Raw genomic sequence first — 15,292 nt, 5'->3', positions numbered from 1 at the left:
AATTTGTGAATTTAATTCGGACCATAGTGAAACTTATTAATATTATATGACTCTGAAAAAACGTATGTATAAAACCTGTAAACGTACGAATTTAAGATTAGAATCCAGTTCATACTTATATTTTGAGAATGTATGGTAATGCAGCCGCGATCAGAACATTTGCTAAATACATGCTATGGGATAAATGAAGCGAAATCTTTATTGTATTTTAAAGTAAACACGTAATTTATAGAGGAAAATGACGTTTGAGTTTCTTCGAAGTTGCTTAAATCGTAGTCAAGATTGTTCCAAATAATCTATATTTGTACGATAAGATGTATTTAAACATACTTAATACGGTATTCACACTCATATGTTGTTGCGTTACTCACCGACGAACTTCGAGGTCGCTGCACACCAAACAACGAAGTTCCAGATTTGTGCGTTTTAGGGTCTGAAAAGGCGGAAAATGAGAACAATAATTATCAGCCTGTAATTTTGTGATATTAAATCGGACCACAGTGAAACTTAAAACTATTAATTAGATGACTCTGAAAAACGTTTTTACGAAGACTAGAAACATGCCACTTTCAGTTTAGAAACCAATTCATTCTTACATTTAGAGTATGTTCGATAATGCAGCTGCAAACAGAACATTCCCTAAATATATTCTTGGGGCTTATTGAAGCGGCATCCTAATTGTATTTATCGTTAACACGTAATTTATGGCAGATAAAAAGACGTACGAGTTGCATCACGGTAGAATAACTCGTCGGTAAGATTGTTTTAAATTATCTATATTTGTATGATCAGAAGTGTTCTTACTACCATCTCTCCGTATATTTGTCAATGAATATCAATATATCTACTAACTTCACAAACATATGTGCATCTGCGATATTCTCAGACGATCTATTAAGTCGCTGCAAGAAAATGAACGACGTTCCAGGTAATGTGTTACACAATCTAAAAGGGCGAAATATTAGAACATCAAATATCAGTCTGTAACTTGGTGAATTTAATCGGACTATACTGAAACTTAAAAATATTCATTATATGTCTCTGAAAAACGTTTTTATGAGACTGGAAAATACAACTTTAAGTTTAGCAACCAGTTTATTCATACATTTTGAGAATGGTCGATAATGCAGCCGCGAAAAGAACATTAGCTGAATACGTTCTTGTGGAACATTTCGGCTAAATACTGATTATATTTTAACGTTAACGTAATTTATGAAGGAAAATGACGTAAGAGTTACATCACAGTTTGTTTCAAATCACCAAAATTTGTATTATATAACGTATTGAAGATACCTTTCCAATGTAAGTCTGTCAGTGAATATCAATACATTTGCCGAAATTACACACATATATCTGTTGCGATATTCTGAGAAGAAACACGAGGTCGCTGCACGCAAATGATGGAAGATCCAGATTTGCGTGTTTCACGACCTGATAAGGCGAAATATGAGAACACCAAATATCAACCCGTAATTTTGTGAGACTGATCGGACCATAGTAAAACTTATAACTATTCTTTATATGACTCTGAAAAACGTTTTGATGAAGACTGGATTTGTTCGTATTTTAGAAACTTGTTCATTGTTTCATTTTGAGAAAGGTCGGTAATGCAGCCGCGAACAACTCTATCGCTAAATACGTTCTTGGGGCTCATTGAGGCTAAATACTGAATATATTTTGGCGTTAGCTCGTAATTAATAAAGGAAAATGAAGCTTGACTTGCTTCACGGTTGGAAAACTCGGCAGTATGCCTATTTCAAATAATCCATATTTTGTATGTAGTGATGTCTTCAAACAAACATCAGAGTGTAACACTGTGAATTTAAATCGGACAATAGTGAAACTTATAACTATTCATAATATTACTCTGAGAAACGTACTTATGAAGACTGGAAACGTACGAATTTAAGATTAGATCCAGTTCATACTTACATTTTGAGAATGGTTGGTAATGCAGCCGCGATCATAACACTTGATAAATACTTGTTAGGGGATCTATGATAAGTTCCCAGTCTTAAAAAAATGTTCATTAGAATGAGATAATGAATAGTTTAAAGTCGCACTATTGTCCGATTAATATTCAACAAGTTACAGGCTGATATTTTGTGTTGTCATATTTCGTGTTTGCAAATCTTGAAACTCAAAAATCTGTAACTTCGTTCATTTACGTACCAGGACCACGCAGTTCGTCGGAGAATATCGAAGTGTCTCTTACGTTTGTGAATTCAGAAGACGTATTCGGTAACAGACTTCTGGTTCGATGGGTGTTTTTTTTTTGAATAATTCATATCACACAAATTTAGATTATTTGAACACTATTAACTTTGAGCTATTCTACTGTGATGCAACTCGAACGTCATATTAATTCAGAAATTATGTTTTATCGATAAATTACAATCAATAGTTAGCTTCACTGCCCCTAACAACGTATTTAGCCAATGTTCTGTCCGCTGCTACATTACATTACCGTCCCTTCTCAAAGTGTAAGAATGAGTGGTTCATTAACATAAAGTGGTACGTTTCCAGTTTTAATAAAAATGTTCATTAGAGTCATATAATGAATAGTTTAAAGATGCATTATTGGTGATTAATATTCAGAGGTTACAGGCATTTGGTGTTTTCTTTTCGCGTCTTCAGATCTTGATATGCACAAATCAGCAACTTAGTACATTTGCGTGCATGGACCACATACTTTGTCGGAATGAACATGTAATTTTGTCAATTTGAATCGGACCATATTGCAACATTAAACTTGGAATTATCCGACTCTAAAAATCGTTTTCATCATGATTGGAAACGTAACATAAGAATAGTTCATTCCTACATTTTGAGAGTGGTCGGTAATGCATCCGTGAACTAAACATCAGCTTATTAGGTTCTCGGGAGCAGTGAAAGTTAATACTAATTGTATTATAGCGTTAATGCCTATTTTGTGAAGGAATATGACGTTCATGATGTATCTCGTTTGCAGAACTCGTAGTTAAAATTGTTTCGAATAATCAATATTTATATGATATTGAGTCTTTAAAAAACTATCGAACCGTAAGTCTGACACTGAATACGAGGTGCGATCGGATAGTTTCCAGACCGTGTCAATATAGGGCGAACCGGATGTAGTACGAGCTTCTGCCGCTAGGGGGTGCGGCCTACATTCATAGTGAATTATCACTAACACTTATCCTTAGGTTTTACTGATGGTGACGTTGCTGATGCTGAAGCGTCCTTCTTCGAAGTCGCGCGTCTAGATGAAACTTTGGCGTCGTGAGAGGCGTCGTAGTGTCTTCCTTCCGTCTACGGTTAATCACTTGTCACCACAGTATTCTTTTTATTTTGCCACGTTTCCTGCATGCATCGTGCCAGACGTTGTTGTCCACTGCTTCACTCAAACAGCTCCACTAATCTTCTTATCACTAGCTAACTATTGTTCAGCAGAATCATGGGATCTTCTCATGTGATACTGGGATGCATTTAACGTGACACTTTCTTGTAAAGTTACCTCTAAAATTTTACTGAAATCTTTACTAATACATAGCGACACTGAAATGCGACCATTAGTGACGCCTAAAGTTTATGGCGTGGGGTAGAGCGAACCGAAACACCTCATACTGAAATCCACACCAGGCTGAGCACCCAGCCCATTGTTCTTTAAAAAATTCAAGTTTTCAAACCAACTTCCTTTAAAAAATGTCCGGCTATAGTATCTCTACGAACAAAACTAAGGTACTTGCATTTTATAGGAAAAGAGGTGGTTAGAGCAAAAATTTTAATTTCAAATGTACCTACGGAATAAGTCAGCGATTTCAAATACTTAGGCTACTTAATTAGCACAGATAGGTCCAAAGACTTATCACAAATTAAACAATTTTCAATATTTATGCAGCACCATTAGAAGAACTTTATTAGGCAAAGTCAGTACTGAAACCATCCTTAAATTTTACAATACAATGGCAGTTCCTTCACTACTTTATGGCGCAGTATGCTGGACCCTAATCAAACTACAAAAGCAACGAATAAAAGTAGCAGAGATGAAGATCAATTGCACGATATAAAAGAAGAGACCAGATAAGAAATGAAGATATAAGACGCGAAATAGGAATTTTTCAATTGCTGGATAAAATATGAGAACATCAAAGGAATTGGCTAATGCATATAGAGAGAATGGAAGAAAATAGAATTCCACAAAAATGTATAAATATAAACCTAAAGGCAACCGAGGCAAAGGACGCCCACAAAAACGTTGGAATGACCAATTTTAATTGCAGAGTACTATATCCTATTTACTCGAACAGAAAATTCCTTGGAGACGGAACAGTCTAAACCATGGAGATGATGATGGTATTTATGGAAGTCTGGATTCAACTTGAGCTGTAGAGCCACTGAAAGGATGGAGGAATGGATTTTGGTATTTCTTTGTGTCGGAAGTGTGACTTGCATTTTTAATCCTATAAACAGGATTCCTTTTTGTATATACATGTCTGCTGTATTATATTATCTGTCAACACAGCTTTATTCATGCATGAAAATAATATTTATTTTGCTTTGTGTTTAATGTTATTCAGATGATATGACCAGCTACAGTAATTGATTATATTATTTGAAATACAAAGACAATTAAATTAAGAATGATTTAATTAGGTTCAGTTATTGAAATCTAGACAAATATTTAATTTTGCTTTTTATATTTCTAATTTTGTGTATTATGTTCTGTTGTGCTTTGAGCAAACATTGTGTGTCTGCTTCTGTATTATACATAAATTTTTTACTTCCATTTGTGCAACTTCCCCCAGAAACCTTTTTCCTCTCATTATTTACAGTGAAAATTGTATGGTGTCATAACACTAGCAAGCGTCATTGAGTGTAAGGTGTTTTGTATGGTGATAAGACTTTGAAAAGATTGCAATTTTTGTTGGATAAATTCTTCTAGAAAATATAAAATAAGGGCATGATGGCAGAAAAAACGCTTTCTTTGTGTGTGAATCATTAACTTGAGGTATTATGTATATTTTATATAAAAGATGTGTCATGATTCGCTATCATCTGATTGTTGTGAAATTACAACATTCTGTATAAGTGGCTTAAGTTCAGTCCTGATGTACTCTCATTCACACTCTTTTTTTTTCTACTCATTTCATTATAGAAAAGAACATTTTGAATAAGACAAAAATATTGATTTTAGGCATTAAATTCCAGAGAAATTATACTTCATTCTAACCTAAACGTTGTAGTCCATCAGATCCATAAATTGCTCCAAAATCCATTAAAAAAAATTAATGCATTTTTATGAAGCTGTTTTTCCTAGTGAAAATGTTTGTGGGTGGGGATCAGATACTTCTGATTTAAGATAATTTCATGTTTTATTTTTCCTTATTTATGTAGGAGTGTTATCTGTACATTGTATATGTAAGTTTGTAAAAGTTTTAAATGATAATGTGTTGGTAAGGATGGCATGGATAGAAACCATTTTCCATCAGATCACAAAAATCTCACTTGACGGATCACAGAACAGCTACCATTATCTTGAGCATGTGGTTATGAACATTTACAGAGGTGCTAAGATTTCATTTAGAATCACATATATTGTTGCCAGCATCTTCTGTTATAAGGTAAATTCTCTTTTTGATGTGTTCAGGCTGTAGGTTTGTCAGCCCAGTTGGCTGTTTAGATTTCCGTGGGCCATGTGATTGGAAGATGATCTGACTGTTCTGTTTGTGAAGTTTGGCGATTAGCAGGGACGCCAAAAATAATCTCTTTGTATGTAGCAAGCTACGTAATTCAAACTTCTGAAATTAATGAACCAGAGCAGTTGTCGTCATCATTGTCTTTTGCTGCTCATTAGTCTCTTTGACAGTCATTCTTGCTATTTTATATCAGTTGATCTGTACCACATCATTAATTCTAGAAATCTGTTTCTCTGCGTTCAAAGTGGTAAATCCATTTCTTAGTCCAAACATTTAGTCACTGTTAATATGGTCTTAATTTAAGATTACTGTCTTCTGGGTTGTTGTGCCGTGTAGTCTGGTAGAAGTTTACCGACGTTTCAGAGGTCCTTGCTGCCTCCATCATCAGGATGATGAAGGAAGAAGACAAATTGAGGGCATTTGAGAACAAAGTGTGTAGGAGAATGTTTGTAAGATTGCTAATGTAATCCTTGTACATTAATAAAAAAACAAAATTAAGCTAGTAGGAGAATAGCAAAGTACTATTATTTCAGCGGTATTTTATCAGACTTCCCTACCTTCAATGGCCTCGACTGACTCAGGATAACTTCAGAGGATGTGGATTCCTATTCGAAAGTTGTTCTCTCTGAGTCCCTCTATACGCTCCTTCAGTTTGCCCTAACCTTCTGAATCACCCTGTATACATGATGGTTTGCCAGAATTGAACTACGCTTTAATGCAGACTCCAAAACTATGGTGCAAGTCTCATGCACTTCCCTTTCCTAATTTTTTATTTTTGGTATACATAAAGGCTTCATTTCATCTGTGAGCAGAAAACACTGCACAAGAAATATCTAACTGGGGATCAAACTAAGTACTCTGTATAAGAGTTCAGTCTTATTACCAGACTACGAGGTCCTCCACAAAGTCATAGTGCATTATTATTTTCTCTGTTTTAATCTGAAATTCTTAGATATTAAAAATTAGTATTTCAGTTACAGAATAAATCTTCTAGCACAATAACAAACATAAAAGAAGACTGTAAGATATTCAGTGTTCACTATCTTCACATAACCTTTAATTTGCTACACATCTTCAACTGTGGGCAAATTCACAAAAGATATCTGAGGGCCATTTACAAGAATTAAATTTTATATCACATAAACAGGATTTCAGCGCAGTTTAACCCAACACACAAGAAACCAGAGAGGTAGAACATTTATGAAATTCTTAGGCCCGAAACAATAATTGTTGTAGGAATATAAGTTGCTGATAATATATATTGACCATGACCTTGATATGTTGGGAACACAGTCTAAGCATAATAAATGTTCACAGAACATTCATACAGGACACTGGCATAATGACCACACTGAATTTTTTTTAGTAAGAACATGTAATATTTGTAATTTCCAACAAAATAATATTTATGTCATTTACACACATGCTATACAATATTTCTCATAACGTAAATTTACCAAAGCCATGAAACAGAAAGACAATCATAATGAATGATAATGTTCCATTCGTGAACATGGTTTCATTAGTTAAGTGAAGCCTCCACATGGTTCTGAATATGCAGAAGATTCATTACAGTGAAACTACAATTCTAACTTTATAACTCTCGACTATGCTGCAAAATTCAAGAGTATCACCATGCTTTGTTATTTAACAAACATGAGTCATTAATATAATTAACAAAACTAATATTGTGATCATATTGTATTTTAAGGAATGTATCTGAATCCTACGTATACAGACCCTCCTCATTTCTTCTCCATTACAATTAACAATTAAAAGGAATAATTTACTTTATGAATGGATGGAATCTTGAGCAAAAATACAGCAGGAAGAATGTTTTTAGTCAATGTTATAATTTCTTGCTTGATCAGGATTTTGGTGTGAATGTGCCTAACTCTTCATTTTTTGAATAAGCTCATCAACATTCTGTGTATTTTGTGCTGAGAACATAAATAGTAACTCTCTTATGTATTATATTGTATAGTTGTTTGGTAACATGGTGCTGTTCTGATGTAGTTTCACATGACACAAAAACACGTAACTGTGATGCTGATTACAAAACAGAGAACATTATTATGAATCACATCACACATAAAATTCAGTGTCATTTTAAGCAGTGCCATATGCTTGTATAATGACTTACACAAAATTGATCTTAACTCAACTGGCATATTCTAAGCACATAGAAAATATGTTGCAAAAGTCAACTTGAAACCATCCTTGCACAGAATAAAAATGATAATAAATACTTCTGTTCCATAATATCAAACACGTTTCAGTTATCTTTATTTTATGTGAAATATTTCCTGTTCTTTGTCTCTTGCAGATATTTAAATTTGACTGCAGTATTCAGCTTGAGAAATACACATACAGAGTGTTCAAAAAGTCACGCAACCTTATGGGGAAACTATTTATTTCACAGTAAGTGCTGGAAGTGGCCGCCGTTCTGTGTTTCACACAAGTGGACATGGTTAATCTTGTTCTTGAAGACCCTTTGCAATGTTTGCCATGGGATTGCATCTACACAATTCTGAATGTTCGCTTGCAATTCCTTAATACTGCGTAAATTAGTTGCACAGGCAACATCACAGCATATACAGCTTGCACGTCGACCAACTTTTCCTGTGTTAACACCTTTGGTCGACCGCTACTCGATGCGTCCTCGACTTTCCCTGTCTCCTGAAACTTGTCGTGTAGCCGCATGTTGGACAATTTGTTTGGAGCAACTGTTCCGTACTTTTCTGAGAAGGTCTCCTGCGCCCTGGCATAACTGCCGGAGTGGATGTACAGCGTGACAATAAATATACGCTCCTGCAACGTGTACCCCACGGCTACTCACTGTCCGTCATCACATGGACAAAAAAAACAACAAAAAACAATTACATGTGTTGAACAACAACATGCGTCCCCCCATAAAGTTGCGTGACTTTTTGAACACTTTACAAGTTTCATCACCAAGCTAGCATTTACACCTCAAATTTATTTTTGGTATGCTTGAAAAGTTATATTTAATCAGACAACAAAAAACAATTACATGTGTTGAACAACAACATGCGTCCCCCCATAAAGTTGCGTGACTTTTTGAACACTTTACAAGTTTCATCACCAAGCTAGCATTTACACCTCAAATTTATTTTTGGTATGCTTGAAAAGTTATATTTAATCAGAATATATGCCAAATGGTCCCCTACTTATTGAAGCATTCTGCTATAATGAATTATATTTCACAAGTCTCTGATAAATATGGCATAAGGTGTCAAGATGAATTCTGAGGTAAATTTTCATCTCCCCATGACTAGAATTAATGTAGTTGTTAGCTGATCTTGGGGCGCTTTGTCGCTACTGGCTGGCGGTTCACTTCACTATTTCCAGCAAGCAGGGTTGTGGGATCCATCTTCCCCCCAATAGATACAGGAACTCTCATACTGAGAGATATGCCCCCATTACATGGCCCAGGCTGGAGGTAGCCACTGGACAGATTGTTATTGTATTTCTGCATCAATAAAAACCAGATGCTTGTTAATGCAGTCAACCTGGAAGGTCTGCAAGGTAAATGTTAATTTAACCCTTAAATTTACTAAAACAATAAGGAAATTCGGTTACTTCATTTTTCACGAGACAGAAATTAGGACTTGAGGTTCCCATGATGGTGAGTATAAAGATGTCTGCCTTCTGGGTTATAGCGCTGTGCAGTCTGATAAAAGTTTACCAATATTTTACATACACTAGCTGCCTCATTTATCATCACTCTGGTAATGGAGGCAGCAAAAACTTCTGAAACACTGGTAAACTACCAGACTACATGGCACTACAACCCACAAGGCAAACATCAAAGAAATTTTAAAGTTTAACTAAAGACCCCTATTTGCAATTCTCATGTTGTTACATGACTAGTAATATTTATCTATAAAAACTTATTTTCCTATGCATCATAACACTTGGTAAAAACACTTAACTCTATGTAGGTTTCTTTTTTACCTTTGTTCAAGGATAAAACATTAACTTTTATAATGCCTACTCTCAGCTCCTACACAACCATGTACTTTCTGCATCTATATAACGAAATTGGTATTTTTACAAACTTTCAAGTTCATTTTGCATTCTTCCACACCCACAGATAGAACAACAATTTGAACACCACTTCTCCTCCAAAAATTAATATGTTGCCAGATTAATTTATTTTGTGTTACCGATAAACCAACTACTGCATTTTTTCAGTAAAATTAGAAAATAGAGATACAGACTGAAATATCAAAAAGACACATTCATATATAGATACTGAGTAATGTTTTTCACCTGAAAGTCATGAACCAATTCATTACAGGAATTAGGAAATCCTAAAAGCATCTTTGACTGCTGGGCACGTCACAATATTCTAGCTACTCTGTCTAATCTAGTCTGGTTAAGTACAGTCAAACCCAAAACAATGCCCTTGTATGTAATGTCAACCTTGCGCTGAGCCCACCCTCCTGCAGAGAATCTTGACATGCATTGGCAGTTGTCTTAATAGGCATCTTACTTTCCTATGAATGTAAATTTTAGTGTAAACACATTATACTTAGTGTTTCTTCCAATAAAACATAAAGTATGTAACAATATATGTACTTACCCCTCCCATGACTGCAATCGGAGTCTCCCCTGTCTCCAAGGCCACCTGATGCCCGATAAGGAAGAACATGTATTCATCATACAACAGACGGATCAGATGAAAGGAGCCAAAGCTTACCACGCTTCGGAGGGTTAGGTCTCTGATGACGATTGAGCTGCCGGGGACAAAGAACGTTTTAGCTTTCTATTTTACCACTCTCGTTATTAAAAGAAACTAATATCACAAATCCAGGGCCTAAACAGCATAAAACTTTCTTACTTCACTAGAAAATATACGTACACAAAAAAGTGTAAATTTATAACAAGCACAGAAGAGGAAGCAAGAGTATGTTTAAAGAGAAGAGCAGGTGAGTTCATGCTGTCTTGCAATAAATCAACTGGCCAACTCTTCATCTTCACTTTCCAGTTGAAAACCAATAGGAAGTTTAGTGAAAATGCTATTTACTGTGGTCGAAGCAAATCTGTGCATTTGAGATCTATTATAAGTAAAGACAGGGGGATCTGAGGTGAGGGAGAAATACAAAGTGTGGCAACTGGAAAATGGGACTGATGCTGGAAAAAAATAATGATTCCATGTATGAGTAATCTGAAAATTGTTTATTCAAAGTAGCTTCCTCCTGCATCTACACACTGCACACAGCGATCATGAAGGAACTGGAAGGAATGGCGAATGGCCGTGTCTGGAATTCTGTTCAGTACTCTCGTTACAGCCCTTTGAATGGTGTCCACGTCATCAAAATAACAGCCTTTCAGTGGTGCTTTGAGTTTTGGAAACAAAAAAAGTCACACGGTGCTAAGTCCGGTGAATACGGTGGATGTGACAATACACAGACTTTTGTGGTGGCCAAAAACTCCCTAACAATGAGAGCCTTATGGCTTGGCGCTTTGTCTTGCAACAGGAACCAACTGCCATCTTCTCGATCCTGAGGCCGTACACGACGGATTCTCTGAACAAGTAAATACACTTATTCTGTGCAAAACATTCAAAGTGCTCGATGCATGACTGTAACTTCTGTCGTGATACTCTGAATTTTTATTTCCGGGAATTATTTATTATAAAAATGTTCATACACTTCTTAGTAATTTGGTCAGCATTTTGTTATGATTTCTGCATTTCCAGAAACTTATATAATTTTCGCCAATCCCACAAAGGTGTAAATAAAGAGTTCCACTGTTATTTATTTTAGAACACAGTTCAACCCCTGCAAAAGATGGAACCCTGGTCATCCAGTCCGTAGCTACCTTGGTTCCTACCATACTACTTTGCTTACCTATAAAATGACCATTTGAGTAAAAACTGTCTTGCGACCTTGGCAAAGTTTGGTTTCCCTTCATAAGGTTTTAGCACCTGCGTAACGACACCCTTCAGCCGGGCTGCCCACTCTTCCAAAGAACATTGCCGTTGTAATGTCACCTTGAAGTCAGCTTCCAGTTGCTGTACCATTCGGTCATCACACTGACAGACCCACAATGCCTAAAACAGTGATGCAATAATAAATCAGAAAAATAAAGAAAAAGACATCTGAACTGAAAATCAAACTTAATGGGCTTATTACTAGTCCCATTCATTTGCCAAAAATAATACAAGCAATTACTAATAGTGTAAAATAAATATGAAGTAAATTCTCTTGTACAATAAAAATTAAAAGCATAGAAATTTCAAAATAAAAACTATTGTAATCACACAAAATATTTACATATTTTACCAGAAAAGGAGAGAAAAATCCACACTTTGAAAGTAGTATTGTTCAAGCCTTTACAATATTTTAAGGCTCAAAGAAATTCAAAAGATAAATTTCAGAACAAAATTACAGTAATAAGATACCACTGTCAAAGAAATTTAGAAAACAACAATTTTGCGCATTCCCTAAATAATAATTTGATAAAATAAATATTTATTTTACAGTTCACAATTTTTTTTTGTAAAGTGTTGCAAATAACCCAGTGTTACAGTGACGATGCACTGAAAAATAGATGTTTTTAAAGGGGTTAAAAACAGCCAACTAGCATTAACCTTTAAGTAAATTAAGTTTTGAAACAAATTATAATACCAAATGTTCAGTACTACTGACAAAATTCTTATGCAATCGCAAACAAATATACCACCTTACATTCACTGACCATACATATCTCTATAGTAATTCAATCACTTAAATGGTACTTATTCATACCTGTTCTTGTACATTATGAAAATCAACTCGATTAAGGTCAACCAGCATTTGATTTATCTGTGCAGAGTTCTGAAGGATAGCACGTGCAGTTTGAGCGAGATGGTTTAGTGAGGTGTAGCGCCATAAAGACTGTGCTAAGGCACTAACGGCAGACACTTTGATGTTCACCATTTCCTCAGGGCAGCCTGTCATGGCTGCTGTTAGCCGCGAATCCAGGCCTTTTGCAAAGTTGCGAATTGCTTGCGTTAATGAACCTGGTGAAAACAAGAAAGTCCTGTAACACCATTTTAATAACCGTCCTTCCAGCAAAGGAAATACATCTTGTAATTAACTGACTGATACATAAAGTCTTAATATCATTGTGAGATTCAGGTTCTTACAGTGGCAAGGATGAAGCTGGTCGTCTTCTGGGTTGTTCTTAGAAGTTTACTGACATTTCAGAGGTTTTTGCTGTCTCCATCATCAGGGTGATAAGTACCTCCAAAACCTCAGTAAACATGTACTAGACTACACAGCGATAGAACCCAGAAGGCAGCCATCTTCGTAATGTCAAGCAAGCCACTAGGACCTTACTTAAAAAAATTAACGAGAACTGTAAAAACAGCATATCACAGACTTGCACATGCACAATGACTAACACACCAACAAAATGTCACATAATTAATACGAGGTGCGATCGGAAAGTTTCCAGACTGCGCGTATAAAAACCCGTACACTTACTCAGGTATTAAATTCATCCATCACCATCCCAGCGCCGCTGCCAAGCCTGGAAGCATCCCTGTAAATCTTTCTTTGTCAACCTGTCAAGCACCATCTGCGATTCTGCCTGAATCTCTTCTATCGTCTCAAATCTCCTTCACTTTAGCTGAATTTTCATTATTTGGGAAGAGGAAGAAGTCACACGGAGCTTAGAAAGGAAGTTGGGTCGGTTTTTGCTAGATCTTTGAGCTCGTGACAAACGAGAAGTCGATTCTGCTTCTGGTCCTCAGACAGGAGCCTTGGCACAAACTTGGCTGCGATGCGTCGCATGTGTTCTTCCTTTAGAATCAGCTGACAGGTCCTATCCCAACAATGTCGCACAAGTCGTTGATGGTACGACGTCGATCTTCGTGAATGGCCTGCCGAATCTTCGTAACATTTTCGGGCGTTGTGCTCCAAGATGGTCGTCCAGAACGTTCGTCATCATCGACAGAGGTTCGGCCATTTTTAAAACGTGAATGCCACACAAAAGTTTGTGCACGACCCATTGCGGACTCCCCAAATGCTTGATTTAGCATTTCACAGGTTTCCGTAGCCGTTTTGGCGAGTCTTTGGCAAAATTTGATGCACACGCCATTCCGAAATCGCAGGAGGGTCGGTGTAATGCACTACCAAAACGCCCGTAACTAAGAAACAAATGCTAATTCGATGATGCCGGCTGGCACACTGATACACTATGAATGTAGGCCGCACCCCCTAGCGGCAGAAGCTCGTACTACATCCGGTTCGCCCTCTATTGACACAGTCTTTAAACTTTCCGATCGCACCTCGTAGGTATATCCTGAACAGGCAATTTCTTACAGGTATATTCAGTGGCGATAACAGGCCAGAATGTCAGCTGACACACTGTTCTGATAATTTGAAGTCTATCCTGCCTTACTGGGACTCTTCAGAAAATATCTTTCATATTAAATTGTAACAGATAAAATAACATGTTGCCACACAAAATGAAAACGAAAAAACTCTCAATAGTTTTTAAACCACTCCTTTTCAGGCTGTCTGGAACTAATCCTGTTTCTTATACCACTTAGACTTGCTTACAGATATTATACATCTCTCGTTGACTTAACATGTTAAATGCATTAAATAAACAGAAATCACTCCATTCTTTTCACTGCACCAAAAACAGGGAGCAGTTAAAGTTGGTCACGTGCTTAATTAAGCTAATTCCATGAAGATGGAGGAATGGAAGTTAAATCCATTCTTAACAATTGTACTAGATTTGCTTCATGGGATGTAGCCCCCAGGAAATCAAACACAAATCGTTTGGCCTAAATTCTAGTCATGATACTGACTGATCTAACCAAATAAATCAAATTAAAAATGTTCTACCAATTGAAATGCTGTAAGATATATTGGAAGTAGAATTAAAAATGTATATATTTGTGAGGAAAATAATCTACTTGCACAAGACATGTGATGTAGATAAATGAGGCAAAGACTGAATATTATATAGACAAAATTATACTCACTTGGAATTGGCCTAAGGACATCTGGAATGAGAACTTCGACTAGATTCTGATAAAAAAGGTAATCAATGCGTCGGACAAACTGTTGGACTGACCCACACTTGGATAAAAGATACAGCTTTGCTCTGAAACAATGATATTTTATCATATAAGTAATGAGACAGAGCGAGCTGTTCGTGAAAACATGTCGGCCACATTACTCTCATTTCTATTTGAATTAGACGGTATAACATAAGCTCTCAACATATAACATATCATTGTTAAAAGAAACGACCAGTTTTATTTTTTACTTTAACTGACATGTTTCATGACACCTGAAAACTTTTGGCTCTTGGTGGAAACATCTAAAATTTTCAAACAGCCAAAGACTAAAACGTGTAAAGATATTTTGTAACGATGTGCAAAACTCCAATGAATAAAATTTAAACATATTAGTAGGCTAAAGTTTTATTCGTGGATGAACCAGATAGAAATTTTTACTTATAACAAAAAGGTATATAATGAACGCTCATGCATTTACTTTAAAGGTGTACACACACAAATCAAGACGTACACTATGTACATATTCCCATCTAAAAAATATCACCTCTTCACGAATACTGGATAT

The 15,292-nt window shown here is 36.0% G+C and overlaps 1 protein-coding gene across 3 annotated transcripts in view; it reads right to left on the bottom strand.

Moving 5' to 3' along the window:
- Positions 1-278: 278 nt before the first annotated feature.
- The window catches only part of LOC110830892 (DNA-binding protein RFX2-like), a 28,377-nt gene continuing 13,363 nt past the window's right edge, over positions 279-15,292 (bottom strand). The window contains exons 8-12 of one of the 3 annotated variants that reach the window (XM_087359021.1): positions 14,689-14,810; positions 12,458-12,711; positions 11,558-11,760; positions 10,288-10,441; positions 279-433 (exon numbers count right to left, since the gene is read on the bottom strand). In XM_087359021.1, coding sequence (XP_087215147.1) covers positions 368-433; positions 10,288-10,441; positions 11,558-11,760; positions 12,458-12,711; positions 14,689-14,810 — 799 coding nt within the window. In that variant the 3' untranslated portion in view covers positions 279-367. Of the gene's footprint in view, positions 434-6,595; positions 9,221-10,287; positions 10,442-11,557; positions 11,761-12,457; positions 12,712-14,688; positions 14,811-15,292 lie in introns of those variants that run through there. The other 2 variants (XM_087359020.1, XM_087359022.1) reach the window with 2 other exon arrangements.

This window comes from Zootermopsis nevadensis, unplaced genomic scaffold (assembly GCF_977971745.1).
Source record: "Zootermopsis nevadensis isolate Lab colony 2312 unplaced genomic scaffold, Znev_1.0 Znev_ptg000030l, whole genome shotgun sequence".
Lineage (NCBI taxonomy): Eukaryota > Metazoa > Arthropoda > Insecta > Blattodea > Termopsidae > Zootermopsis > Zootermopsis nevadensis.
Note: the sequence above shows the minus strand (reverse complement) of the source record. Positions and strands in the feature narration are given on the sequence as shown.